The sequence below is a fragment of the Sinocyclocheilus grahami genome, unplaced genomic scaffold (genome assembly GCF_001515645.1).
Source record: "Sinocyclocheilus grahami isolate Dianchi unplaced genomic scaffold, SAMN03320097.WGS_v1.1 scaffold2177.1, whole genome shotgun sequence".
NCBI lineage: Eukaryota > Metazoa > Chordata > Actinopteri > Cypriniformes > Cyprinidae > Sinocyclocheilus > Sinocyclocheilus grahami.
Window position 1 is genome coordinate 40,116 of NW_015507356.1, and position 27,486 is coordinate 67,601.

General features: G+C 44.4%; 2 protein-coding genes and 1 long non-coding RNA gene across 3 annotated transcripts in view; 2 read left to right on the forward strand and 1 right to left on the reverse strand.

Annotated features, from left to right (window-relative positions):
- Positions 1–207: 207 nt before the first annotated feature.
- On the forward strand, positions 208–1,115 carry LOC107574305 (uncharacterized). Its single transcript, XR_001607652.1, has 3 exons — positions 208–471; positions 734–843; positions 1,003–1,115. It is a non-coding gene; the product is annotated as an uncharacterized lncRNA (long non-coding RNA).
- Positions 1,116–1,544: 429 nt separating this feature from the next.
- On the forward strand, positions 1,545–20,351 carry LOC107574307 (macrophage mannose receptor 1). The gene is made up of 42 exons (XM_016260751.1): positions 1,545–1,597; positions 2,184–2,303; positions 2,413–2,514; positions 2,950–3,108; positions 3,336–3,418; positions 3,579–3,723; positions 3,920–3,961; positions 4,136–4,303; positions 4,382–4,501; positions 4,615–4,725; positions 4,813–4,845; positions 4,922–5,056; positions 5,139–5,285; positions 5,524–5,658; positions 5,747–5,901; positions 6,053–6,197; positions 6,317–6,371; positions 6,674–6,740; positions 6,839–6,972; positions 7,052–7,095; positions 7,177–7,350; positions 7,985–8,139; positions 8,212–8,325; positions 8,600–8,715; positions 8,811–8,962; positions 9,086–9,291; positions 11,801–11,975; positions 12,058–12,279; positions 12,429–12,598; positions 12,695–12,765; positions 12,873–12,973; positions 13,551–13,670; positions 13,817–13,963; positions 15,354–15,508; positions 15,652–15,751; positions 15,913–16,148; positions 17,147–17,336; positions 17,414–17,665; positions 17,763–17,945; positions 18,161–18,211; positions 18,291–18,439; positions 18,605–20,351. The coding sequence occupies exons 3-42, from the start codon at positions 2,475–2,477 to the stop codon at positions 18,647–18,649; spliced, it is 5,202 nt and encodes a 1,733-aa protein (XP_016116237.1). The 5' UTR covers positions 1,545–1,597; positions 2,184–2,303; positions 2,413–2,474; the 3' UTR covers positions 18,650–20,351.
- A 53-nt stretch (positions 20,352–20,404) lies between these two features.
- The window catches only part of aff1 (AF4/FMR2 family, member 1), an 8,196-nt gene continuing 1,114 nt past the window's right edge, over positions 20,405–27,486 (reverse strand). The window contains exons 2-15 of the mRNA XM_016260746.1: positions 24,710–24,734; positions 24,574–24,610; positions 24,330–24,435; positions 23,569–24,051; positions 23,304–23,398; positions 22,717–22,873; positions 22,570–22,640; positions 22,307–22,370; positions 22,084–22,220; positions 21,940–22,011; positions 21,771–21,864; positions 21,649–21,683; positions 21,430–21,563; positions 20,405–20,621 (exon numbers count right to left, since the gene is read on the reverse strand). Coding sequence (XP_016116232.1) covers positions 20,497–20,621; positions 21,430–21,563; positions 21,649–21,683; positions 21,771–21,864; positions 21,940–22,011; positions 22,084–22,220; positions 22,307–22,370; positions 22,570–22,640; positions 22,717–22,873; positions 23,304–23,398; positions 23,569–24,051; positions 24,330–24,435; positions 24,574–24,610; positions 24,710–24,734 — 1,635 coding nt within the window. The 3' untranslated portion in view covers positions 20,405–20,496. The remainder of the gene's footprint in view (positions 20,622–21,429; positions 21,564–21,648; positions 21,684–21,770; positions 21,865–21,939; positions 22,012–22,083; positions 22,221–22,306; positions 22,371–22,569; positions 22,641–22,716; positions 22,874–23,303; positions 23,399–23,568; positions 24,052–24,329; positions 24,436–24,573; positions 24,611–24,709; positions 24,735–27,486) is intronic.

Genomic DNA, 27,486 nt, shown 5'->3' on the forward strand with positions numbered 1-27,486 from the left:
TGAATTGCAGGTATTGGAAGGAGGGTCAGCCGGACAACTGGGCAGATAATGAGGATTGTGGACAGGTTCTGGGAGCTAATGAAGGCAGATGGAACGATGAAACCTGCTCAGCCAGACGGCAGTACATCTGTAAACGATCAAACCGTACGTATAATTTACTTATTATTGACTCCATATATCACCCGTGTGTGTGTGTGTGTGTGTGTGTGTGTGTGTGTGTGAGACATATTGTCCTCTGTCTCTCCAGCGAACCCAGCTCCGGTCTGTGACTCTGTGAACGGCTGGCAGGCCTTCGGCTCTAACTGCTACAAGCGAAGGGCAGGCGTCCGGAAGAGCTGGGTGGCGGCTCGCAGCGACTGTGTCCGAGACGGAGGAGACCTGGTGTCAATCACATCTTCTGAAGAGGAGCAGTATGTCACAAGCCGTCTGGACGCGTCCGCCTTTGACCTCTGGATTGGCTTTTCCACAATGGTGAGAATCATCGCTGTCTGTGTAAAATCAACCCTGGACCACTTGATTTAATACACAACATGCACCTCAATGAAATCTGTTGAATCATTTCTTAAACAACAAAGACAGTACAGTGCATGACCAATTATTTTTCATTTAATTTTTACAAATCTAAATAGACTACCACATTTTATCACATGTTAAATAATCACAGCTCAAACAGTTGCATTGCTGTTATATTTCTATTGCATGTTGTCTGTATTCACTTCCCTTATTTTCACAGAAATGCACAACTTTATCCTGTCAAATACAACCAAATGCCACGACTTTCTCCTGGTCTGATGCAAGTACGTCCACATACACAAACTGGCCGGCAGGACAGCCTGATCTCACGTAAGACAACTGCTAAACTAGTTATAGTACCTGGTTAGTTTTCTTACTCTGCTCTTCTCAAAACTGTGACACAAAGAATGTGTTTTTCACTAAAATAAAATGAAGCATTTAAGTGTTGACCTGCGTGATAATAACTCAAACTCTCACTGTTGAACCCAGTGACAAAGCCAACGGTGTGTGTACTGCTATGATCAAAGAATCAGGAGAGGATTATGGGAAATGGAGAGCACACGTCTGTCGTTATGAGCGACCTTACATGTGCAAGAAAGCTTTGAATAGTAAGATCCAAACATTATCGCTCTGTAATTAATTTTGTATTTGTGCACTGATGCAATATTTTGCGCATGATTCTGTTGTTAATGTTATATATGCATTTAATCATTATAATTGTGCGTTTCAGTTGTTTTCGGTTCAGTGATATGCTCTTCTGTTTCTGTCGCTCCAGCCGTTTGTCCTTCTGGATGGTTGAGTTTCTCAGGAAACTGTTATTGGGTGGTCAGTAACCAGAATCTCCTGACCAGCTGGTATCTGGCTCAGACCAAGTGCTTTGACATGAGTGCAAACCTAGTGACCATCAAAACGTGAGAATGAGCACTGAAGCTTAGGGAGATTTGTTTGGATTGTAACGGGTCACATTCATACTCATATTCCATGTTTGTTTTAATCTCTAGTGAAGAGGAGCAGTTCTTCATTAACGCACAGTTGCCTGATTTTCACCAGGTAGATATACCTGATCTGTGGATTGGCATTTCAGGTGAGCGATGCATACAATATAACATTTTACCCTTGTAAAATTGACCATAATCTTCATCAAAATGAAGTTCTTTGAATGCTCCTATTGGAGAAAAAGTTTTAAAAGTGAACTTCAGTTCAGTGACTTAAACAGCGGGTTACAGAGTGTGTATTTTAGCCAAACGTCTGCCCCTAAAAGGCAAGAAATTTCGATTCACATTTATTTGTATAGCACTTTTCACAATACACATTGTTTCTACATTACAGTTAAGAGTGATCTGTTATCAGAGGTGCCTGTCAAAGTAATGTTCAGTGCTAAAATTATAAAATCATGCAGTTAGTTAATGTCACATGTTCAGTCCTAAGTCCTCGCAGGGACTGGCGTCATCTCAAATCTTGGTAAGAGGCTAGATCCGATCTGGAGCTGGCATAATCTCTAGTTAGAAACAGAAAAGCAGATGGAGGATGAATAGTGTAGCTGCTGTTCATAATGTTCATAAGATGGTCTCTGACCAGAATTACTATGATCTGCATCAGTTATCTGAATGTGAACAGTCCAATGGGTTCCATCACTCATCTCGGTGTTGTCTTTCTGAATTATAACACAGATTTGGACCAAGATGGCACATTTAGGTGGGTGGACAAAACTGCAGTGGAGTTTTCAAACTGGAGCCCAAATTTCCCTCAGAACTCAGCAAACCTGTGGGACTGCGGTCAGATTTACACCGGTAAGATTCTCGGTTGAGTTACTCAGTGCAGAGAGACACACAATGTCAGCTTTAAAAGATTTCCTTGAAAAATCTGTTCTGAATCTGTTTGTTTGTTTTCTTGTAATAGGAAACTATGCTGGAAAATGGGAAACCACGAACTGCTTTAAAAACCTGGGATATATTTGCAAGATGCCTGGAGGACAGAATGTGAAGCCCACAGCGGCTCCAGGTGAAACTACAGAAAGTCCCACTCTGTCATTTGATCTGAATGAACAGCTGTTAATGCTTGTTTTCTGAATGACACAAACTTTCACATGACATCGGTTTTACAGAGAAGGGTTCTAATCTCTTTCCCGTCACACTGAAAAGAAAACTAGCCAACCAATAGGATTCACGCTTTTGGTCACATGGCCAGAGCTGTTACATAAAACTATGACTTGTTGGCGCTCATGTACAGGCTAATTTGCAAAGCAACAGTGAATAGCATAGGAAGAAGCCGTCTACTTTCAGAGAGTGATTTTGCATTTTCATTCGTCCTGTCTGCCAGGGTTTTTCCACATTGGTCTGTACAGACAAACAGAATGTCAAAAGTAGTTGAATTAATATCATGGTAGACGTGTCAGGGTTGTGTTTTTGCTATGGTTCACTGAATGTTTTTCTGCAGACTCACACTGTGATGAAGGCTATCTGCTCTTCGGTGAACACTGCTATCACTTTGAGACTGAAACAGTCAAGAACTGGCAAGATGCAGAAAATTACTGTGTGGCTCAGAACGGACACCTGGTCAGCATCCACAACCAAGAAGCCGTCAGCTTTCTGACAGGTGCGATAGAAGACCGGTTCTTCATCAAAGATAATTTTGCTCACAAAACATTTGAAAAAATAATGTATTACAATGCTTTTGGGTAGTTTGTTTCATTGGGTTCTTGCTATCTAGTTAAAAATACTGAAGGGCTACAAAGTAGGTCAAATTGATAAAGAAATACAAAAAATTCCCAAGCGTTCAAGCGTCGCTGTACATGACGCTTTGTTTTTGCTCTGATCTCACAGCACACATGAGCAGATCTTCATGGGTGGGTCTCAATGACATCAACAGAGAAGGAACATTTGTGTGGAGCGATGGAACTCAAGCAGTAAGTGATCAGACATTAAACATACATTTGATCGCACAAAGTGAGAAAGCTTCGGCTGATGAACAATATTTTGGCAGTTCCGCATCCAGTTATTTAAAGCTTTATTTCGTTCCATGTCAAGCGTGTGAGGAGCTTTGTCTGTTCTCTCTGGCTTCTGTAGGACTTCCAGCCCTGGGAGACGAACCAGCCAGATAACTGGCAGAATAATGAAGACTGTGTTCACATTCGAGGGACCGAGCACCAGGACACAGGAAAACTCAACGACCTGCCCTGCTCATCCACTTACCCCTTTATCTGCCAGAAAGGTGGGAACAATCTGAGGTGTTCCTGTTTGATCAGTCTTTTAATTGTTTTATTGATTGCGCACAATGATCAGAGCATTGTTTTAGTGAGTTACACCGGTTAGTTACACTAGTATTTATTGACCAACTTTAAAGCCATCAAATACATTCTTTCCATTGGTGTGATTTTGAGATACTGATATTGATTTTATTTTTCCAGGAAAAGGTCAAGGGCCACCGCCTCCCCCAACATCTGGTCCAGGTACAGATTTGTTACTGACTCTCTCTACACACCAAACACTGAGACATTCACACATTTGTGTTCGTTTCTCAGTCTTACGGTACATATCTGTCTCTGTGTATCGGACTGTAAGCGTCTGATCGTTCTGCGTGTCTGTGCCTGAGCTCTTGAACTGATTTCGTTTGCTTCTTTCAGGCTGGAATGAGAAGTGCGGCTCCTGGGTTGCGGACCCGTTTAATGATTACTGCTACCTGTTTATTACTCTGTCCATGAGGAAGTGGGCCGACGCTCGTGCGGATTGTGTGAATCAGGGTGGAGATCTCGTCAGCATCACTGAGCCGTTTGAACAAGGTTTCATCCAAGGTTAGTATCCAGTTACTCAACAGACTCTCAAGGTGTTCCAGATCCACTTATGCTCACATAACTCTTGTTCATTCGCAGCTCAAATCCAGTCGGTTCCCACGGGAGTTTCTCTGTGGATGGGAGCGCATGACTCCATCACCGAGGGAGGCTGGATGTGGACAGACGGCTCTCCGTTCCGCTATATAAACTGGGCTTCAGGTGAAGCTGTGAAAAGATTTGAGACGATAAAGCACCCTTTAAGCTTTTTATTAAATGAGTCAAAATGAAGTTTAATGGAGAATATAATCTGCGCCTCTCATTTATTGCTAAAGGAAACCCTGATGATTATTATAATGAAGACTGCCTGTCCATTTTAATCAACTCTGGAACGTGGAACGACGATAACTGTGAGAACAAGAGAGGATATATCTGCAAGCGTCGCGGTACGTTCTGCTGCCCCTTTCATTCTCTCAGAAATAATACTGACTGAAGTATTAATGTTTAGAAAATACACCTTTTCGCTTTTTCAGGGAACACACCCGAGCCTCCTCCGCCGCATGATGGTACGTTTGGCTTCTGTTTCTCGTGTGCCATGAATCTCTTGAGCCTTGCTGAGTTTGTTCTTGTGTTGTACTCTAGGTTTCTACACAACATACGCATGTCAGGACTCCAGCTTGGTCCTTCACTGCCCCCAGAACAGCGTCATCAACATCCAGTCAGCTTTTTACGGGCGCCACAGTGACAAGATCTGTCCGTATGGAGACGGAGCCTCTGGTAAATCACAGCGTTGAGAGTGTAAATGAGAGCGTTTGAAGTGTTCATGCAGGATCTCTGATGGACTGAACGAACCTTGCAGGTGTGTGCACTGTTGAGGGCACGCTGGCTTTGGCTAGGAAGAACTGTGATAACAGAGAGTTCTGTTTCCTGTTCGCTCGCACTGACTCTGATCCCTGCCCCACCGTCTCCAAATACCTGGAGGTGGTCTTCAGCTGCGAGCAGAACGGTGAGGGACACTTTTACTGAGAACATGAATATGAATGAAATGAATGATGAAAGGCTCTGGGGGAAAAAGGCTTGTATGACAAGATGTGTTTGGAAAATCATAGCAGTGCTCGAGATTAAGCTCTGGCTAAAGAGAGGAGGAAGAACTTCTTATACAAAACCACACACAATAGGGTCAGTAAATGTTACCGTATTCAGTATGTTACACATTCCCTGATGAGTGTGTGTGTTGTTTCCAGTGTGTGTGAGAGGGCTGGGTGTGGAGGACGGAAACATCACTAATTCAATGCTCTCGGCATCATCGTCTCTCAGTGGAAAAGGACCAGATAAAGCTCGACTGAAAGGGAACTCGTGCTGGATGCCCTCCACCTCTGGTCTGTCTCCTTAATATTTGAATGAACCACAAAATCACCCATAATATTGCTTCAGGTATTTGAAGAATACCAAAAAACTGTGTTTCAGCAAACTCCTGGATTCAGGTGAATGTGGGTCAGCTGAAGAAGATCACAGGGGTCGTCATTCAGGGCTGCCCATCTTCAGATCACTGGGTCACTAAGTTTAAGATCCAGACCAGCACAGACGGCCTGTCCTGGAAAGACTACAGCAGCGACGGAGGGGTACACACACACACACACACACACACACACTACTAATAGATGTTTGGAGTTGATTTAATGAAAGAAAACCTCACAAGAGCTTGTGAGGAGCCTCTGTCTGTGAGAGGATCAGATATGAGCTCGGGAGGTTCTGATGGTGGTTCTGTCACAGGAGTATCCAGGTTCTGTGGACAGGACGAGTCCAGAGACGCGTTTGTTGGGGACGCCGATCTCAGCGCAGTATGTTCGGGTTCTGCCGCTGGAGTGGAACGGTCAAGCAGGGCTGCGACTGGACATTTTGGGCTGCTTACCGGACTGTGAGCTCAAACGAAGCTTGATTCAGAAGATGAATCATCTTTAAAACTGAAATAGAACTATAATTTATCCCAGTCTGTTCTCAGTGTAAATTAAACCAATCTGTTTCCTCTTTTTTCAGACGCTGTGACTTGCAGTGCAAAACCCAACCTGGACCACTCCGTAGACAGAATGACGTAATTATCGAGTCTTGAATATCTGAAACCCTGGTTAACTTAATGTACTGTCAGTGGCAGTGGTTCGTCATCCAGCGCTGAACACCTTGAATGTCTCCATTATTTAACACATTGATTCAAATAATCAAAGCGATAAACCTGGACAAACAGAAGGTGCTGTGGATTAACAACCACTCGCCTAAATGTTCTGACTGGAAATCCTGCAGTTGTGCCATATATATGTTACCCATGTTATGGAAACGATTTTTTGGGGTTTATGTCGCATTTAAAAGCATTTTGCTTTGGGTTCCTGTTTGTTTCAGGGTTCACTGTCCTGCTGGTTGTGCCAGGGAGCCGTATTCTGTGTACGGGACAGACATGTATCGTGGGGTACGAGTATAATCGATTATAACCCGACCACTTCAAACTAGTATGAGCATCAACCATGCATTTTTTTCCTCATGATTCATGACTGTCATTTGTTTCAGGACTCTAATATCTGTGCCGCTGCGATTCACGCTGGAGTGGTTCTCAATGACATTGGAGGAGACTGCACTCTTCTCAAAGCTGAGGGTCAGAACTTTTACAGCGGATCCACCAGAAATGGCATCGTATCTAGACAGTAAGCCTCCAGTCTTCTCTGAGATACCTGCTTGTTAAAGAGTCGGCTTTAGAGTGAAATACGCTGTGATGTGTCGCAGGTTTGATGGGCTCTACTCTGTGTCGTACCACTTTACTGATGGAGGTGAGACACAATTTTCTTACTCGTCACAGCATCATTACTTCATTGCAAAAGCTGCTTGGTCTGAATGACGTGTCTCTTCAGAGCTCAGGTGTTCTGGTCCAGACTGGTATGAGTTTGGAGAGTTCTGCTATAAGCCGTTTGAGGAGAAGAAGACGTGGCACAGTGCAAGAACGGCCTGCAGGCAGCTGGGAGCCGATCTGGTGTCGATCCGGTCCATGACAGAGCAGAGCTGGCTGGAGAGTTACCTGTACCAGGGTACGTGTGTGCATTTACTAGCTGGTTTAGGTGCAAATAAACACGAATCATGAATGAAATCACAGTTATATCCTTTTCATCCGCTTCCTTTCCCATGTGCTCGTGTCACATGGCTTTGATCGAATTTGTGCGGCATTGAGATGAAATAAGAGGGAAGGTTTTAACCATAGACTGTATAAAAACATGGACGTAGTGTCTGTGACGTCACCTGCAGGTTTCTGACGAGCATTTTTGAAGCCCAAAGTGGGCGGAGCCGGCCATCACCATCTTGTCACCTGTCTGCCTGTCACTCAAGTGGCCACGCCCTTAATTATGCAGAACTTTAAGTCTTAATGTAATTTAAACGGATGAGTTATAAAAAATCCCCCCCCCCTCCTCCCCCCACAATTGTTAGCTATATAGGCCAAAACCACTTTTTATACCAGGCTGTAAACATATTTTTTTCTGTTGTAAAGTTGGGCATTTAAACGGGGGGGGGGAATGGGGGGTCTATGGGATTGACTCGCTTTTGGAGCCAGACTCTAGCGACCAGTCGATGAATTGCATTGTGTGTGTATGTGTGTGTAAAGACTCCACACACATGACGGTTATATGTGCTCTTCTTCCAACATTTCCTCTTTGTCCCATCAAACAGCCACCAGTGACGTGTGGATCGGTCTGAATGATCTGGGCTTCTCAGGTTTGTTCTCGTGGTCGGATCATCATGAGGTCACGTTCACATACTGGGCTCCCGGGGAACCCAACAACCACCTGGGCTTCAATGAGGACTGTGTGGAGATGTACCACGAGGTACTGCATTTACTGACAGATGCAAAACTAAACGCAGGAGCATGAATGTCATCTCAATGCTTTGTATCTCAGACGGGCCGATGGAACGACGTCACCTGCTCAGAGTTAAACACCTACATCTGTAAGATGCCCAAGGGTCACTATCCTCTGCCCTCCGTCCAGCCCACCATCTATGGCTGTCCTCAGGTCAGTCATGCTCTTTCATGGAGGGCCATCAGTGACCCTGACCCCCTCACGCTAACCGTGTGTGTGTCTGTGTGTGTGTGTGTGTGTCTGTGTGTGCGTCTGTGTGTCTGTGTGTGTGTGTGTGTGTCTGTGTGTGTGTGTGTGTGTGTGTGTGTGTGTCTGTGTGTGTGTGTGTGTGTGTGCGTGTGCGTGTGCGTGTGCGTGTGCGTGTGTGCGTGTGTGTGTGTGTGTGTGTGTCTGTGTGTGTGTCTGTGTGTGTGTGTGTGCTCTGCAGGGCTGGGATGTTTTTGAGTACTCTTGCTATTGGTTTGAAGAAGCTGCTAGAAGTCGTGAGGAAGCCAAAGCGTTCTGTGAGAGTCGGAGCAGCACTCTGCTGCATATCTTGGACCTGTGAGTGTCTAACCCTCTTGTGTTCCTGTTAACAGTCATAAACTGCTTCTGTGCTCGTTTAGCTCCAGTCACTCAGCTGCTGTCGCCGTCTGCAGGTACGAACAGGCTCACTTCACAGCTCTGATGAGTCGGTACTCCGGCGACTGGTGGATCGGGCTGCGGGCGAGAGGAGGGGTGGCGGGTGTCGACTATTACTGGGACAACGACGCTTTAATAACCTACACCAACTGGGGCCGCAACGAGCCAAGTAATTCAACAGTTCACACCGCAGAGCCTTCTGTCCTAGACGTTACACCGGAGTGCTGTTTAGAACTGCTGGACAAATGACATCATCGTTCATGAACCAAATCAGATTTCACTGTATTTCTAGATAACCTTGCTGGATCCTGTGTCACGATGTCGACCAGCCCGCTGGCAGGATTCTGGAATAACAAACAGTGTGAAGAATCATTCCCGTTTGTGTGTGAAGCTCCTCGTAACGGCATCTCTCCACCGACTCGAGCTCCGACGCTGCCTCCGGTGACCGGGTGCGAGAGCGACTGGGGCGGAGAGCCTCACTTCAGAAACTGCTACAGGGTGATCTAAGCCGTGCCTTCCACTGACTACGCTTATCAGGGGCGCCGCTAAGTGGGGGAAAGTTAGGACGATATATATAGGGCCCACGCACTTTTGGGGCCCCCAGAGATCTGATTTATTAGTAGTAACAGTAGTAGTAGTAATGTAATAGAAATTATAAATGTATCTACCAAAGAGTTACAAATAAAACAAAATTACGGCTTATCTCCCCCCATTCAATACATGGTTTCGTCCCGTCCTACATAGCCTACAGTCACTGAGTGAGATCAGATGGTAAACTGTCTTCAAGTTCGAGGGGGGGCAAACCGAGCCAGACGATTTGGTCAGTCGCACTTTTAAACACATTTTAGTTTTGCTATAGAAAATCTACAAATTCATACTCTGATTACATACAGCAGCAGCAGGAGGCGCGTGAGGTTGTCAAGGCAACCAGATACACTGCACGCGTATTACGGCTGCGCTTCTATTCTGCCGCACTAAACGTAGCAATAAACACATTGAAAATAATACACAATAAACATGTCTGTCAAAACGATCTTAAAGGAGGCTTTTATTAAGCAAATCAAGGAGTGAATTACTCATCCACTGTTTTAAAAAAATATTTTAGCTGAGTTTCCACAGGCAGGGTCACAATTATCTACAGTGTATGAAGCTAAAGGTTTTTGGGTTAAGGTTCATAATGTAGAACATTTTTAACATTGTATGCTGTATGTGCATAGGTAGCTAGCAAACAAGGAACACAGCTGTTAAGCTAATAGTCACATTTAGCTGAGTAAGATCAGGATTGAGAAATGTTGGATACTGCTGGAAATGCTGCTATGGGGTCTCCTATTTATGATTTTTGGATTTTTTTCGTTTGCCCCAGTGAAGCATTTCTATTAATATAACTGATTAAGTATTCAAACTCATTCCATATCAGCGGAATAGTGTGGTACAGAAAGTCTATGCCTATATAATACTGATTCCTAATGGTCAAAAGCAATAGCAAAAGTAATAGGTCAATATTATTAAACTGCAGACAAAGATTTTGAATAGCTAGGCTGGCTTGTACACTATATTGCAAAAAGTATTGGGACACCCCCTTCTAATGAATAGGTTTGACTACTTTAGTAATTTCCATGAGTACAAATCTTCATGTTTAAGCATATAATGATATTAATTGTGTGCTTCTAATTTTATACCAATAGTTTGGACAGGACCCTTTTCTATTCTAACACAACAATGTCTCTGTGTATAAGGCAAGTCCTAATCCCAGCTGAACACCTCTGCTGTGACTTTAAATGCAGACCTTGAGCTAAAAACTCGTCACCAAACACTAATGACTTGTACATATGCGTACAATCATTTTAGACACTTCCAAAACTGGAAATAACATTTTTAAATACATGAATTATGTTTCCATCTTTGTTGCCACAGTTTTGGAAGTGTATTTTCTGTTCTAAAGAAGGGGTTTCCCAATACTTTTGTCCATATGTATGTACAAGTCATTAGTGTTTGGTGATGAGTTTTTAGCTCAAGGACTCCCTAGAATAGCATTAAATGCTTAAACATTATGATATTTACTCGTGGAAATTACTAAAGTAGTCAAACCTGTTCATTTCTGTTCACACCGACCTCATATTCTTTCGTAGGGCCCAAAATTGCTAGCGGCGCCCCTGACGCTTACATGCACACCACAAAGTTCGTTATTGTTAGGAAGTGGCATTCACGTGTACATGCACCTGCACATACATGCGCTGCCATCAGTAAGCAGCTTTAGTTTAATTGTTCACATACACATGCTTCAAAAAGCTGAAGGATGCTGCTTTATACCTCCATTGTCTATCATAGAAAAACTCTTGAATAACAGAGGCAATTAATCTGAATTGAACAAAAAAAATACTTTCTGTCTATATCAGCAAAGAAGAACAACCTTCCAGTGAAAAATGGGAAGAATCATGTCTTCTAGCTCAAACCTACACCACAAATACTAGGTGTAATTGTAACAACACGAATGGCTGACATTAGCCCTGTCAAACTACACTGTTTAAACCCCAATATTGCTCTTCTGTAAATAACTGTATACAATGAAAAGACAAAATTGGTACAGTTTTTCATTGTAAGTGGGAGTGTGGAGAGTAAGGGAACCAGTAAGGGAAGTTGTAACATTACCAGTAAATGACCGGTATGATGCTGTGTGTGTGAACACAGAATGAATATTACCGGTATATGCACATACGTGTTCAGAACGTGCTGACGCGCAGACTACTAACCGATTATGAAATCGGGTTGCAGCACACACATAAGGAGAAACTTTGCAGATTATTATTAAGATTATCATGCCAGAGGGAGCGCCTCACATGATCTGACGTTCCATTCCATTCACATGTACGTGATGTTTCAAAGTGCTGCTGCCTGCAAAAGCCCAGGATAAGCTATTTTCATGAGTACATGTAAGCGTGGTGATTACTGAAATACATGTTCTGTGTTTTTCATTGTCTTCTTGTTGCTGTATTTGTGCTTTTCACAGCTGTTCACAGTGGACTTTGCCCAGAAGAAGAGCTGGCAGGCAGCTAGAGAAGACTGTCTCGCCCGCGGCGCAGACCTGGTCAGCATCCACAGTCCAGAGGAGGAAATTTTCCTGTCCAGCTACTCGAAGGGAAAGACCAAGTGGATCGGACTGAGCGTCAACCCGGTGGAGGGAGGTTCGTCTGGTCGCTGGTCTTTCACTGACCATGAGAATAGCTTGTAGTTGGATTGAGCAGTTTCTAACCTCTCTTCTCTAAGGTTACCACTGGAGCGACGGGACGCCGGTCAGTCACACGAACTGGGGCCACGGTGAACCCAATAATCACAATGGCCGAGAAAACTGTGTGGAGATGGTGACCACTGAAAACGGGACGTCCTGGTGGAACGACCTGAACTGTGATGCCCACCAGGACTGGATCTGCATGATTGCTAAAGGAAAGAAACCCATTATACCGCCGGAGCCTCCGTCGCCTGTACCAGGTAACAATGGAATCAATTATTACCAGTGAAATTCATTTTCAAAATCTGGAGCAAATAGCAAAACAACACGCAGAAAACAATTTGTGCATGTGGGGTAAGAATAAGTTTATTTATGGGAGGTGTTTGTTTATTAATGTTTTTTTCTTCAGCTCCTGAGTGCGGATCGAACCCTGGCTGGAGGAAGAACAATGGCATCTGTTATTACTATAATGACACAGATATTGTGGACTTTCACATGGCCCTTGTGAGGTGTTACGAAGAGAAAGCTCAGCTGGTGTCCATCGCTGATGAAGCTGAGCAGTCTTTCGTGGTCAGCCTGGTATGAAAGCTCTTGAATTCTTCACAAATGACATGAATCCTCGGAAGGCTGTGTGTGATCTGTGAAAGCACTGGTCTGATTATGTGATGTTTTCAGGTGGGCCCCGGTCAGGCGGCTGCGGCCTGGATAGGAATGAGAATGTTTGGAGTTGCAGGAGGAGAGTATTTGTAAGCCTTAAAACATTTGAATATTAGTATTGTTTGTTTCCACATTTATGTCTTTAACATGTTCTCTGGCATGACAGTCGGTCCTATAGAGCTGTTTCTGTGTTCAGGTGGGTCGATCTGTCTCCGGTGACGTATGTGCACTGGGGTCCCGGAGAACCCAATGATGCAAACGGAGAAGAACAGTGTGTCCAGATGAACAGACATCCAGGTGCACTGATAATTGTTTTACACTAGATCCGGATCCTTCATAGTAATGTGCATGTTACTGTACTTCATATTGACATACCTTATAAATACTGAACTTACTAAATGTATAACTTAAATTCTTTTTGTTTAGTTTTTTTAACCACTGTGCTTTACACTATCCCTAACTATCAAACCCTAACAATACACATCTCCATCATCATATTCTTGTTATAAAATAACACTGCCATGTTTCTTTTAATGGATGCTTTTCAAAACATTACAATATATCAATATATAACACATAATAAATAAGAATTATAAACTCATTCAGAAACCAGTACAACAAAAAGTGAACAAGAAAAAAATTCACAATCCAAATGCATTGACTGTGTATCAGTCAATGCTTAACTATGACTAGTTTTTAAAAAAGTACACAAGTCAGATAGATAGTCCATTTAATGTGCAGAACAGACTTCACATTCTGTGTTATTTGTACATTTATTAACAGTAGCTGTATTTATTTATTTATACTAACATGTGATGCTTTTAGGATTCAGAGATCAAAGTGGTTTAAATGTGAATGTTTTGTTTTTCGATAGGTTCATGGAATGATGCAAACTGTGGACTCGCCAATGCTGGTTACGTGTGTAAAAAATATCCAGGAAACGACCACACGCCACCTCCTCCAACGGCATCATGGGAGGGAAACTGCCCCAAGGGTACGGCTGACATGAAACAACATGCATGAATCCAGATATAAAGCGACATGCGTGAATCAGTCAGTGATCGGTCAGGCTTAGCAATCTGGCAAAGGTTCAGTGATTTTATTTTTCCTAAAGTAACATTGCAAATTTGATTGTTCCAGGTTGGATGAAATTCCGCAACAAATGCTACATATTTAAAGGAAACCACTATCATCAGTCTGAGATCAAGGCGAACTGGACTTATGCACGAGATTGGTGCAGAGAGCAGAAAGGAGATCTGGCCATCATCGATGATCAGAATGAAAACGGTACTTCATAAGAAGTTATAACAGCAGTCCCCTCCTTTGTTAATAGAGAATTAATAGAGTTGTCAATCAAGTTGAAGTACAGTGTTTGCAAGTGAGCCCCATGTTGAAATTTCTCTTTTTATTATGATGGCTTGGTAAACATATGGTTGTTATATCTTGTCTTTAAGGGGTTATGGGATGCTACATGCACTTTTACAAGTTGTTTGAACTGAAATGTGTGTTGGCAGTGTGTGTACACAACCACCCTATAATAATAAAAATCCCCCCGGTGTTTTTTTTAAAATCTCGTTAAATGTTTTCCCCTTTCTCAAATCGAGCCGATCTCAGATGCTTGTCTGTGTGATGTCACACAGACAGGCCCCTCCCACGATAGTTTGATTGACAGTAGCGTTTCTGCACAAACTGGACTGGGGTCTTACCTTATCTCCGCCCTGAGTGACGTCACACAGACAGGCCCCTCCCACGATAGTTTGATTGACAGTAGCGTTTCAGCACAAACTGGACTGGTGTCTTACCTTAGCTCCGCTCTGAGTGACGTCACACAGACAGGCCCCTCCCACGATAGTTTGATTGACAGTAGCATTTCAGCACAGACTGGACTGGTGTCTTACCTTAGCTCCGCCCCTGAGTGACGTCACACAGACAGGCCCCTCCCACGATAGTTTGATTGACAGTAGCGTTTCAGCACAAACTGGACTGGTGTCTTACCTTAGCTCCGCGTCATTTACTCCCAACATCTGAGCCACTGAAGACGCAGTGGATTACATTGTTTCTGAAGGGAATGCTCCACCGATCTACCTAAATGCGTCTATGTTCGCGCGAATCATTCGTGATCCAGCCTCATCTACAGAAGAAGTGAGTATAATGTTTTGTAATGAATCTTTGCAAATCGCCTTTCCTAATAATGTGCTAATTAGCAAGTTTCACGATGAATGCGGCTAAAGTAAACATTCTCTCTGAGAGCAGCTGGGAAGAGAGGGGCGGAGTCAGTAGAGCTCATTAACATTTAAAGGAAAATGCTACAAAAACGGCTTGATCTGAAAAGAGCTGTTTTTGACAGGGTAAAAAAATATGTTTTTACACTACTATTGAGACATTTGAACCAAACTATGTTACAGACTTTTCATTAAGACCCTAAAGAATCATATCAACTTGTGGAAAATTTCTTTTGGACTCCATTCAAACTTTATGTAAGGTCATTTCACTTTTAGGCGTGCTTTCTGTTTGTTTTTTTTGTTTTTTTACATCTATTTAATGATCTATATCCAGCAACAGTGACACGTCAGATCCAAAGTCTAACCCATAACCCTTCAGCAACTTGCAAACGCTGTCCTTCAGGAAACACTAGTTCATGTTGTCCCAATGTGTGAAATTTTGACCCTCTCTCCAGATTTTGTGGCTAGTTATCTCAGGGATCTGGTTGCCCCCGTTTGGATCGGTTTATCTGATAGGCTGCATGAAGGGAAGTTTGTGTGGAGTGATGGAGTCAGTCCGGTCTTATACACAAACTGGGCCGATAAAGAGCCAAACAACGCTGATGACCAGGTGAGAAATTACTGTTATGTTGTACTTACATATATATATATTGTATATATATGTAGTATTTTTTTATAGTATTTTTTAAACATATAGCTAGCTGATGGTACCTGCAGAGGAGCTGATGCTGATCTCTAATGTCTTTCTCTCAGGAACACTGTGCTTCGATCTCCCATAATCACCTGGTCACGGGCCGCTGGAACGATGAGAACTGTGACCACGAGCGAGGATGGGTGTGCTCTATGAAGAAATGTACTGACATCTTCACTTGTGTCTTCATTTTAAGTGTAGTTATATAAACGCTGCCGCTGATGTCATGGCCTTGAGTTCTCAGCCTGAATTGACTTTTCAAAGATGACCCTTAACTCTGAGATAACTTGAAGTTTAACCCAACTCTAACCCGTTTTCCGCAGCGAGCAGCATTCCGGTCCCGCCGCCCACCAGCACCCCGTGTCCATCCGGATACATCACTTGGTACAGCAGCTGCTATAAGCTGGTTTCAGAGCCCAAAAGCTGGGAGGAGGCTCAGCAGGCCTGTGTGAAGGAGGGAGGGAACCTGGCCAGTGTGGACATGAGCTATGACCAGGCCTTCATATCTGGAGCTGTGCAGCAGGGCGAGACGGACGCCTGGATCGGACTCCGCCGACTGGTACTTCCTCACAGTTTAATGAGCGTAACTAATGTTAAAGGAAACATATTATGCCCCTTTTTACAATATGTAATATAAGTCTCTGGTGTCCCCAGAATGTGTTTGTGAAGTTTCAGCTCAAAATACCCCACAGATCCTTTATTACATCATTTAGAAAATGCCTATTTTGAGTGGAATCAGAAACACACTGTTTTTCGGACCTGTCTCTTTAAATGCAAATGAGCTGCTGCTCTCCGCCCCCTTTTCCAGAATAGAGCTGCATCATTACAGCTGGGACCTGCTAAAAATATCTGTTTTGGTTCTGATTATCATGTTTATCACGCTGAAATCATGCGTTTTAAACCATATGAGTTTAAACTTCTGATATACGGTTTTCTGAGCGCACACATCCGAAGCACACGCACAGAAAGCAGCTGTCACAGCATGTGAGTACTAAACTAAGTTTACGTTAAAAACACACGCAAGTTACAAAAAACAGTGGGTTATGTCTGTGAAGGTAAACAGCTGGGAAATAAATCACATGTATATTTTAGATCTGTGTGGCAGCAGCAATGTATATTAAATAAATCAATAAATGCACTACTCTCTCGTCTCGTCTGAGGCTGGGACTCTAAACAGTGTTCTGTGCTCGTCTGTGCAGCCAAACACAGAACAGTTTTGCTCAAACTTTCATCATGGCATTAGAGCTGGTACACCGTTGTCGCTTGCGAAAAAACAATAATGGCGCCGTGGGTGTAAACTTACAGATTAAGGGGCGGTAATATTATAATGAGATCCCTTTGCCACATCACCAAGGGAGCGAAATCAGAAGTGCTCGTTTTCTCAGACGCTTGCAGAAAAAGGCTTTCCAAAACAAAGTTACAGGGTTAATCTTTTTCACGTTTCCTTGGTTGGTAGATGCACCGGGTACCTGATTATAGCACTTACAACCTGGAAAAGTCAGATTTTCATGATATGTCACCTTTAAACAGAACTCAAGCCTTGCTCCTCTTCTGCAGGCTGGCAGCGATTCGTACAAATGGTCCGACGGCTGGCCAGTGTTCTTCACGCACTGGGGCCCGGGGGAACCGACCGATCACGAGGGAGAAGGGTGCGTCAGCATGCATGCTCCCTCGCTCTTCATCCAGGGCACCTGGAACGACACGGCCTGCACCGCCACCAAGCCCTACATCTGCAAAATCACTAAAGGTAAAGCTGACCAAGCCACGGACAAGCGTCAAGCGCTTCATATCAGTTACAAACGCCTGTCTCCAATCTCTCTGCAGAAAAGCCGCCGTCGACGCCGGCTCCTGGAGACGGGAAGTGTTTGCCAGGCTGGTGGCCATACGGACGGTACTGCTACTTCACATATAACGGAAAAGTGGGTTACTCGTGGCCAGAGGCGAGACACATCTGCCAAGAGGTGAACGGAGGCGAATTAGCCTCGATTCACAGTCGAGCCGAGGTGGAGTTCGTCAGGAACATCAACTACACCAAGTACCACTACGTCTGGATCGGCCTCACCAGAGACCGCTCATGTACGCAGATGATTCCTTTGTCCCTCGTCCATTGCCTGCAGGCCTTTCGTGTGATTTCAGATCAGATTTGCTGATCATGTGCTGATTGTGGTTGTAGATGGATGGGGCTGGACGGATCTGACATCTCTGGGCTTCACAAACTGGGCTCCTGGAGAACCCAACGAAGCGTTTCACGATGGCGACGTAGGGAAAGAGAACTGCGTGGAGATGTATCACGACGGCACGTGGAACGACAACAACTGTGTGCAGAAGAGAGGCTTCGTGTGTCGACACCGGCAGTGTAGGTTCACACTCCGTCACGCTTGACTCTCAAACAGTGCTCGAGCCGGCACCAGGTCATTAGTTAATGTTTAGTGAGTGAACAGTGGGGACAGCTCTGGATCTAACACCTTTAGATAGACAGCTCATATCTCAAACTCACAACACTCCAGATCTGGCTGAGAACCGATTCCACATTGTCTGAACCTGCTTCTAATAGCATGTTCTTCTTTTCAGATTACGTGACCGATGATAATGGGATCGTCATCCCAACTGACCCGTCACCGAGTGAGTTTATAAACTGATTTTACTGACACACACTAGTGTTCATGTGCTGTTGTGACTGATGCTGTTGTTTGTGATGCAGTGGACGGCGGTCTGATTGCGGGGGCCGTTATCGGAGCGATCGCCTGCGCAGCGCTGATCCTGGCCGGGATGTACTACATCTTTAGTGTGAAGGGCGTAAAACCTGGAGATATCAGCTTCTTCAAACACGAAACCAAGAATATTGATGTGGTAAGTTTTGTGATCGTCTCATTTCCCCCCAATGTGACCCAGCAATGTTGTGCGCTTTTAACCTGAATAAGAGAAAACTGCTTCATGTGTGTTCAACATGTTTGATGCCAGCAAAGAGTAGACATTTTTTCTGCATTTTAACTTTTTTTTACAATCTGTTAACAGCCTGCGTTCACCAATCCGAACTTTGCTGGAGAATCTGACACATGAAGCGTGTGGGATTCATCTGCTTCTGTACAGGAACTAAAGCACTGAAATATGTTCAATCAGCACTGAAACTGAATCATACAAGCGTCGTCCTACAGATTATTTTTATTTTTATTCTTGTTCACATTTTGCAAATTGTTTTTAATTATGCACAAATGCATTGTTGTGGTATTGTTTATTGTCTGTACAGTTGTTTTTTGAAATGATTTTAAAATAAATATATTTACTAAACAGCATTAGAAATTTTTCATAGCTTTTTGCATTAATTCTGTTTAGCAGCTGGTGGCTTCCAAAGCCCCGCTTCGGGGCTAAAACACACAAACCACTGCATCTTCAGAAAAGATTTCAGAAAACACAGACACAATCAAACTTCACAAGACTCTGAACGTACATGCGCTCACGTGACCAAAACCTGAACACAAAGGAGATCTGATGAAACACTGACACTCCCCAACAGCAGTTCAAAAAGATTTGGAAAGGTTAAAAATGATAATTTTGTGCAGTCTGGCAATGTAGGCGCCAGTAATAACAGTAGAATAATGAACATGGCAATCAAGAAAACTTCACACTATCGTAAATGATCTCTCACAATGATCTTGTTTAATGAATTAACGGCCATCAGGAAGCGCTATAAAGTACAGAGCAACTTAACATTTTTAAGAGAGCCTTCATCCCACTGTCAGTTGATTTATTAAATAATTGTCGATATTAGTTTTTTTTGTTCTGTTTATATGTGAATAAGCTGTATGTGTTATATCGCCTGCGAGGCACCAAATAAAATGAGAACAAATAATAAAGAATAATAAAGATTTAATTCAATTCATATCCAAATGGATCAAGTCACAACTGTCACACAAAAAAACTAATAAGGCATGAAAACTACACACTTTTTTTTCTTTTCAAACTCAATGTGATGCACAAAACCACTTTCAATTAAGATTTGGCAATCAACCACCAAATCAGACTTTTGCCCTTTATGAATTTGATAAGGTTGTAGAAAACCAACCACATCATGGGATATAAAATAAATACAAATAGTTTCATTTTGATATTCCATTTTGACAGTATTTTAATCTTCCAAAGTTCACAGAAAGTAAAAAAATCATCAATTGGGTGTCAATCAACATCTGCTGCTCTGGACCCAAGATTAGGAAAGAAAGGAAATACTGATGCACAGGAAATACTTAGTGCTCTATTTAAAAAGTGCCAAAGGATTTGACCAATGAGGTGTCGCTATCGTGAAGAACAAGCAGCTTGACCAATCGACAGGCTCAATGCTGTTCTGAAAATCAATTCTGCACTTGGTCATAAACGATATAATAAATATCTGCTAATGCAAATAAATACAATAATGCCTCCCTGTTCCAAAAAAAAAAGAAATAAATTTAACCAACAATATTCTCATAATATCCAGATCAAGATTAAAGTGAGACAATCTTGAGAAAAACTCCACAGAGGTCAGAGGTCAGGCCCATCAGCTGTACATACAAACTGCAGTGTCAGTTTCTGTGACTGTCACTGTTTCTCAGATGAGTCAAAGGTCACGTGACCATATAAAAACTAGAAATGAAAAATATTTGCACTGTAATCACACTATTTAGTGTTTGAGTTGATCAGATCTAAAGGCACTTCCTTTACTGACAGTGCGTGTGTGTGTGTGAGTGCATGCTTGCGTGTGTGCGCGTGTGGGTGCGTGCGAGTGTGTGTGTGCATGCGGGTGTAAGTGCATGTGTATGCGTGTGAGTGCGCGTGTGTGAGAGTGTGTGTGTGTACGTGTGGGTGTGAGAGTGTATGTGTATCTCATGTGACACTCTGAAGGCCGCTGGAGCTGCTGCTGGTTGAGTGAAGCATCAGCGCGTGTTCTGCGTGTCGAGTCTGATCCAGTGCAGGCCGTGGCGTGTGTATCGCACTAATGCACTCATGGAGGACGTCAGACTCAGAGGACCAACAGCTGAATCCAGCTCTCGCAGCAAACCTGCAAAACCACAACCACCGAGTTCACTAAACAGGAAAAGTCAAAAACAATCCACACACACTCAACTCATTCACTTTTAAATGAGTATAAAAGAGCTACAATAAAATGTCTTAAACTCTGCGATTAATATTTGCCATTCAACCCGTAAAAACATAATTAACACTCAACTCAGCATCTGTTTTGTTTTCCAATTCCTAATATAGCTCTGCTAATGTCTGCTCCCCACATCATATGGTTTGTGTGCACAAACCAGCTCCACAAAGACAGAGTTTCTTTCTTTCTTTTTAAATAAAAGTAATCATTTTAATACTTATTTGTCATGATAATGAAAATAAACTTGAAAAAAGGTGAAAACTGAACTGATAGCTAAGAGATATTAAATGTTTAAAATCAAATATGTGTATCATGTTCAGAGAATCTCACTGAATGTGTGCGTGTCATTTTAATGGCAGCACTGAAACACATCCTATTTATCAAATCTCATCTGACTGATGGTTTATATCATCTCTGAATGTAAACGATCCTGTCGCACAGCTCTAAACTCATCAATGTGACCAGAAGACATTAAGAGATTACAAATATTAACCACACGATTTTCTGTGAAGCTGCTTTGAAACAATGTTTTAAGAAAATCACTACAAATAAAACTGATTTGACTTGACATGAAGCGAGTATGAAAGAGTGAGTTAAATAAAGCTCTTATAATGAAGTATTTTAATGGACTGATGGCACGACTAACCCTGAACCTATTTTGAACCGAGTTTCTCATCTTCATCATCAGCTCTGCTTCCTCTGACCTCTGACCTACCGCTGCCTCTGAGAGCGATCTCGTCCGCCTGCTCCCACGTCTCGTGAGCGCTCAGGAAGAGTGTCGTGATGCTGACGTACGCCGCTGCCACCTGCTGGATGGGCTGAGGAATGACCAGAGACGAGACGGCACTCCTGTGAAGGGGACAAACACAGCCTGTGAGGAGCACGAAGAGCACCGTTCTGAATCAGTGCAGTGCGATGAGATGAAGACGCTCACTTGGACACAGACGGAGACGCAGACCACGACAAGCTCTGAAAATAAACACAAGACCATGAGGCTGATGTCAAACTGTCTGAATCAGTGTGAGAATAAACTGCACAATGCTGCCGATCACACACTTTGAAATGATCTGTGAGCGTCCGTGAGTATTTGTGCGCCGCATCTCGTCTGTAGCGGAACATGGCCATCTGCAGCAGAGACTGGCATCGCATGCTGTGGGACAAACACACAAACACACGTCACACCTGTGCAGGTTTACGTCTCAATCTCTGCGGTGTCAGTTCTTACCACAGGACGCAGAAATCTCTCTCGTGGGCGGCGGCTGACGGATCCGTGTAGCTCTTCAGCTTGAGAATAAACCTGAACAGACATCATCATGAGCCAGTTGCAAGCTTCACTAGCGACACACTGAACACGTGGAGCGGTTCTCACCTGATCAGGTCCACCGTCTCCGAGAACATGGTGTAGGCAGATTTGGGCGTCTGTGGCTCCGTCTCCATGGTGACGCCGCTCTCCGCAAACGACAGCGCAGCCTCCAGATAGCACAGCGCTTTAGCCATCTTATCCGGCTGAGGAACACAGAAACACGGTCAGAGCGAGCGTGGAGCTCACCACATAGCACTGCATCAGAGTCAACGAAAGGCTTGATAAACACCGTAGCATCTGCTTTGTGCTTCAGCTTTTTGGCTTCCTTCAAATGATCTTCCACTGAGAGCTTCCTGGGAATCAGAGGTCAGAGGTCAATCACAGAAACACTATGCGCGTGACGGAGACTAGAAGGCACTTGTTGTTTATGTTTAGGCTGACATTCATCACTCGTATCACATCGCTCTATGATAAAGCACTGTGTGATTCAGTGTAAAGCTGCAGTGAAGTCATGTGGGCTGTGTGAATGAGCCTGCGGTGCACGACACACACCTGCGATCAGGCGGCAGCAGCGCTCGTGGACACGGTTTCTCCGGGAGCTCCTTGCGGCTCTTGCAGGTTTTCTGTGTAATAAAAACAGTTAAATTACATCAGAGCGGAAATCCCACAAGCACTCAGAAATGAGGATGTCTGCAGTACCTTCCCATGAGTCTCTGCTTTCTTCTGCTGGCCGTCAGGAGCCGCGGCTGAGCGACGCTCGCGTCCCGAGACTTTGTGCGGCTCCTGAAGACCACCTGACCTGTGTTTCACACTCTTCTTCTTCTTCTTCATCATCGTGTCGCTGTTCCTCATGGCTCTGATGGAAACAAGTGAAGAGCGTTCCGAGTGCGTGATCGGCTTCATCAGACAGAGACTCTCAGGTACTTTCCACTCAGCATCAGAAAAGTACTGGACGCTTACGTCACATTAATGACTGTCTGAAAGTCACTGCAGTAGCTCACAATAAATGACACTGGATATTTTGTAAGGAAAGATGCACAAACACATTTTACAAACGTTAGTTTCTGGCTGGTGGATCATGTTGATACACCTGTAGTTTTCTAAATAATCATCCAAGAGTGACATATAAGCACAGACATTCCATCATCATAACATTTATATTATATGTTTCTATTTATACGGAAAAAAGTCTTGAGTGACCCTGTATTAAATGTATTTTGGAGATGTGGAAAGTAAGTATGTAAAACACGTCAGGCTCTGATTGGCTGCGTGTTTCTGTGACTCACTCTGATTGGTGGAGGCTCTGCTGAGAGAAGGAAGACCGTTTTCCCTTTTTGTCTAGTTTCTGTTTCTTCTTTGAAGACTTTTCATCCCTCTCCATCTGCAAACACACACACACACTCAAAATATGTCACATAAATAAAATCAGGTGAACATCTGATTCTGAATGAATTTCAAGATATTCTGAAATGGTTGATGCAAATTCATAAGTACTGCTCAGCAACAGTTAGTTAACCAGTTAGTCAGGCAGGGTTAAGGGTCAGAGCTCACCGCTCTCTTGCGTCCTGGCGCGCTGTTGCCCTCTGCGAGAGGTGGAGCTGATCTGGGCTCCCGAGGGATTCTGGAGAGCAGATTCAGCTCTATCTTCACCAGCAGCGGCTCATGCGTTTCTTTCCTGTCTGTTTGTTTGCTGATGTTGTTGTCTGTTGTCGTTCTCTTCTTCTCTGGGTGATGTGCCGTTTTTTTTCTCTTGTGTTTCGCTCTGTGTGTGGATGTGTTTTCAGCACGCTGGGAAATCTCCACGCCAGTGCTTTCTAACAGCAGATCCTCACACCTGTTCTTGCTCCCCACAGTCTGTCTGTGATCGGACGCTTTGCCGCCATCAGTCGGGTCACTATGGCAACTCTGTGAACCAGTCCTTTCAGAGGAATCATGGGAGTTTGGCCTGATGACATCACATGGGCTCCTAGGGTCCTGCTGGTGATCCCTCCTTTCTAACCATCGTCCTAACTGCCAGTCACTCTCTTTCTGTGGCTAAACACACACACACACACACACACACAGGTACACACACACACAAGTACACACACACACATTAGGATGGTGAGAAATTGAGGAAGAGGATGCTTGTTCTTTCTCATCATGACAATAATAAGTTTTATACAAGATGCTCCTGCTTCTCATTTACATTCATATTAATGTGCATGGGTGTGTGTGTGTGGGTGTGTGTGTGTGTGTGTGTGTGTGAGAGAGAGAGAGAGAGATGTCCCCACTTTTCACAAAAACAAACCTGTGTGTGTGTGTGTGTGTACCTGTGTGTGTAATGTCTCAGGAGCTGCTGGTTCATCTGGGCTGCTGCTCTTTTCACTGTCTGTTTCAGAACTGCTGTCAGTATCACTGGAGCTGCTGGAAACACCTCTACATACACACAGGTGCACACACACACACACACACACACACAGGTACATACACACACACACACACACACACACAGCATGTAAACACCTTCATGTGAATTAGAGACAAAGATCTGATCTGATCTGATCTGATACTCACCGAGATTCCCGCTGAACTTTGTCTGATGATTCATCAGCTTCTAGTGAAGAATAACACAACAAATTAAAGGCACATAAACAGACTTCCACAATACACAAACACACACACACACACACACACACAAACACACACTTACTGAGAGTCGGGAATCCATGTGTCTCCTGTCAAAGCAGTGAGCAGTTAGGGGTAGGGATGCTCCGATCCGCCTTTTTCGCTTCCGATACCAGTGAAGTTTTTTTCCCTCATTTAAATAAATGTAGAATTTATATATCTCTGTGTGGAACTGATATTCATTATTTCACAATCTACTAGATACAGACTACTTCATTATAAAGAAAAATAAAATAAACAAATATGAAAAAATATAGGCCTATGTATATTTATAATCTATGACAAAAAATTATCATAAACTAGGTTAGTGGATAATTCGGCAGCAAAAGTTATTCTAGAAAAATCAGTGCACAATTATTTTAGAAATCCAAACATTCAGTGAAAAAACTATATTTTGTGGGGAACAAATAAAAGTGCTAAATATGGTAAAATGTTACACATTGCCATTTGTATTATTATAAAATCCATTCATTAAAAACATTCATGAATGTATTTATATATAAGTATATACTATAAAATTAAAATTGTGTGTGAGTGAGTGAGTGAGAGTGTGTGAGAGTGAGTGAGTGTGTGAGCGCGTGTGTGAGAGTGTGAGTGAGTGAGTGAGCGTGTGTGAGTGTGTGAGAGTGTGAGTGAGTGAGTGTGTGAGAGCGTGTGTGAGAGTGTGAGTGAGAGTGTGAGTGTGAGTGAGTGAGTGAGCGTGTGTGAGTGTGTGAGAGTGTGAGTGAGTGAGTGTGTGAGAGCGTGTGTGAGAGTGTGAGTGAGAGTGTGAGTGTGAGTGAGTGAGTGAGCGTGTGTGAGTGTGTGAGAGTGTGAGTGAGTGAGTGTGTGAGAGCGTGTGTGAGAGTGTGAGTGAGAGTGTGAGTGTGAGTGAGTGAGTGAGCGTGTGTGAGTGTGTGAGAGTGTGAGTGAGTGAGTGTGTGAGAGCGTGTGTGAGAGTGTGAGTGAGAGTGTGAGTGTGAGTGAGTGAGTGAGCGTGTGTGAGTGTGTGAGAGTGTGAGTGAGTGAGTGTGTGAGAGCGTGTGTGAGAGTGTGAGTGAGAGTGTGAGTGTGAGTGAGTGAGTGAGCGTGTGTGAGTGTGTGAGAGTGTGAGTGAGTGAGTGTGTGAGAGCGTGTGTGAGAGTGTGAGTGAGAGTGTGAGTGTGAGTGAGTGAGTGAGCGTGTGTGAGTGTGTGAGAGTGTGAGTGAGTGAGTGTGTGAGAGCGTGTGTGAGAGTGTGAGTGAGGGTGAGTGTGTGTGAGAGTGAGTGTGTGAGAGTGAGTGAGTGAGTGAGGGTGAGTGAGTGAGAGAGTGTGTGTGAGTGAGTGAGAGTGAGAGTGTGTCAGTGAGTGAGTGTGTGTGTGTGTGTGTGTGTGTGCGTGTGTGTGTGAGTGAGAGTGAGTGTGTGTGTGTGTGTGAGCGAGTGAGAGAGAGAGTGTGAGAGTGAGTGAGTGTGTGAGTGAGTGAGTGTGTGAGAGCGTGTGTGAGAGCGTGTGTGAGAGCGTGTGTGAGAGCGTGTGTGAGAGCGTGTGTGAGAGCGTGTGTGAGAGCGTGTGTGAGAGCGTGTGTGAGAGCGTGTGTGAGAGCGTGTGTGAGAGCGTGTGTGAGAGCGTGTGTGAGAGCGTGTGTGAGAGCGTGTGTGAGAGCGTGTGTGAGAGCGTGTGTGAGAGCGTGTGTGAGAGCGTGTGTGAGAGCGTGTGTGAGAGCGTGTGTGAGAGCGTGTGTGAGAGCGTGTGTGAGAGCGTGTGTGAGAGCGTGTGTGAGAGCGTGTGTGAGAGCGTGTGTGAGAGCGTGTGTGAGAGCGTGTGTGAGAGCGTGTGTGAGAGCGTGTGTGAGAGCGTGTGTGAGAGCGTGTGTGAGAGCGTGTGTGAGAGCGTGTGTGAGAGCGTGTGTGAGAGCGTGTGTGAGAGCGTGTGTGAGAGCGTGTGTGAGAGCGTGTGTGAGAGCGTGTGTGAGAGCGTGTGTGAGAGCGTGTGTGAGAGCGTGTGTGAGAGCGTGTGTGAGAGCGTGTGTGAGAGCGTGTGTGAGAGCGTGTGTGAGAGCGTGTGTGAGAGCGTGTGTGAGAGCGTGTGTGAGAGCGTGTGTGAGAGCGTGTGTGAGAGCGTGTGTGAGAGCGTGTGTGAGAGCGTGTGTGAGAGCGTGTGTGAGAGCGTGTGTGAGAGCGTGTGTGAGAGCGTGTGTGAGAGCGTGTGTGAGAGCGTGTGTGAGAGCGTGTGTGAGAGCGTGTGTGAGAGCGTGTGTGAGAGCGTGTGTGAGAGCGTGTGTGAGAGCGTGTGTGAGAGCGTGTGTGAGAGCGTGTGTGAGAGCGTGTGTGAGAGCGTGTGTGAGAGCGTGTGTGAGAGCGTGTGTGAGAGCGTGTGTGAGAGCGTGTGTGAGAGCGTGTGTGAGAGCGTGTGTGAGAGCGTGTGTGAGAGCGTGTGTGAGAGCGTGTGTGAGAGCGTGTGTGAGAGCGTGTGTGAGAGCGTGTGTGAGAGCGTGTGTGAGAGCGTGTGTGAGAGCGTGTGTGAGAGCGTGTGTGAGAGCGTGTGTGAGAGCGTGTGTGAGAGCGTGTGTGAGAGCGTGTGTGAGAGCGTGTGTGAGAGCGTGTGTGAGAGCGTGTGTGAGAGCGTGTGTGAGAGCGTGTGTGAGAGCGTGTGTGAGAGTGTGTGAGTGAGTGAGTGTGTGTGAGAGTGAGTGCGTGAGAGAGTGAGTGAGTGAGTGTGAGAGTGAGTGAGTGAGTGTGAGTGAGAGTGTGAGAGAGTGAGTGAGTGAGTGTGTGTGAGAGTGAGTGCGTGAGAGAGTGAGTGAGTGAGTGAGTGTGCGTGAGAGCGGGTGTGTGTGGGG

Bases quoted from the DNA above. Each gene is read 5' to 3' on its own strand.
- LOC107574307 (XM_016260751.1), top strand. From the start codon at position 2,475: ATGCCTGGAGGACAGAATGTGAAGCCCACAGCGGCTCCAG. The intron at 9,292-11,800 runs GTGATCTAAGCC...TGCTTTTCACAG, and splicing joins ACTTCAGAAACTGCTACAGG to CTGTTCACAGTGGACTTTGC. The intron at 13,964-15,353 runs GTACTTCATAAG...CCCTCTCTCCAG, and splicing joins CGATGATCAGAATGAAAACG to ATTTTGTGGCTAGTTATCTC.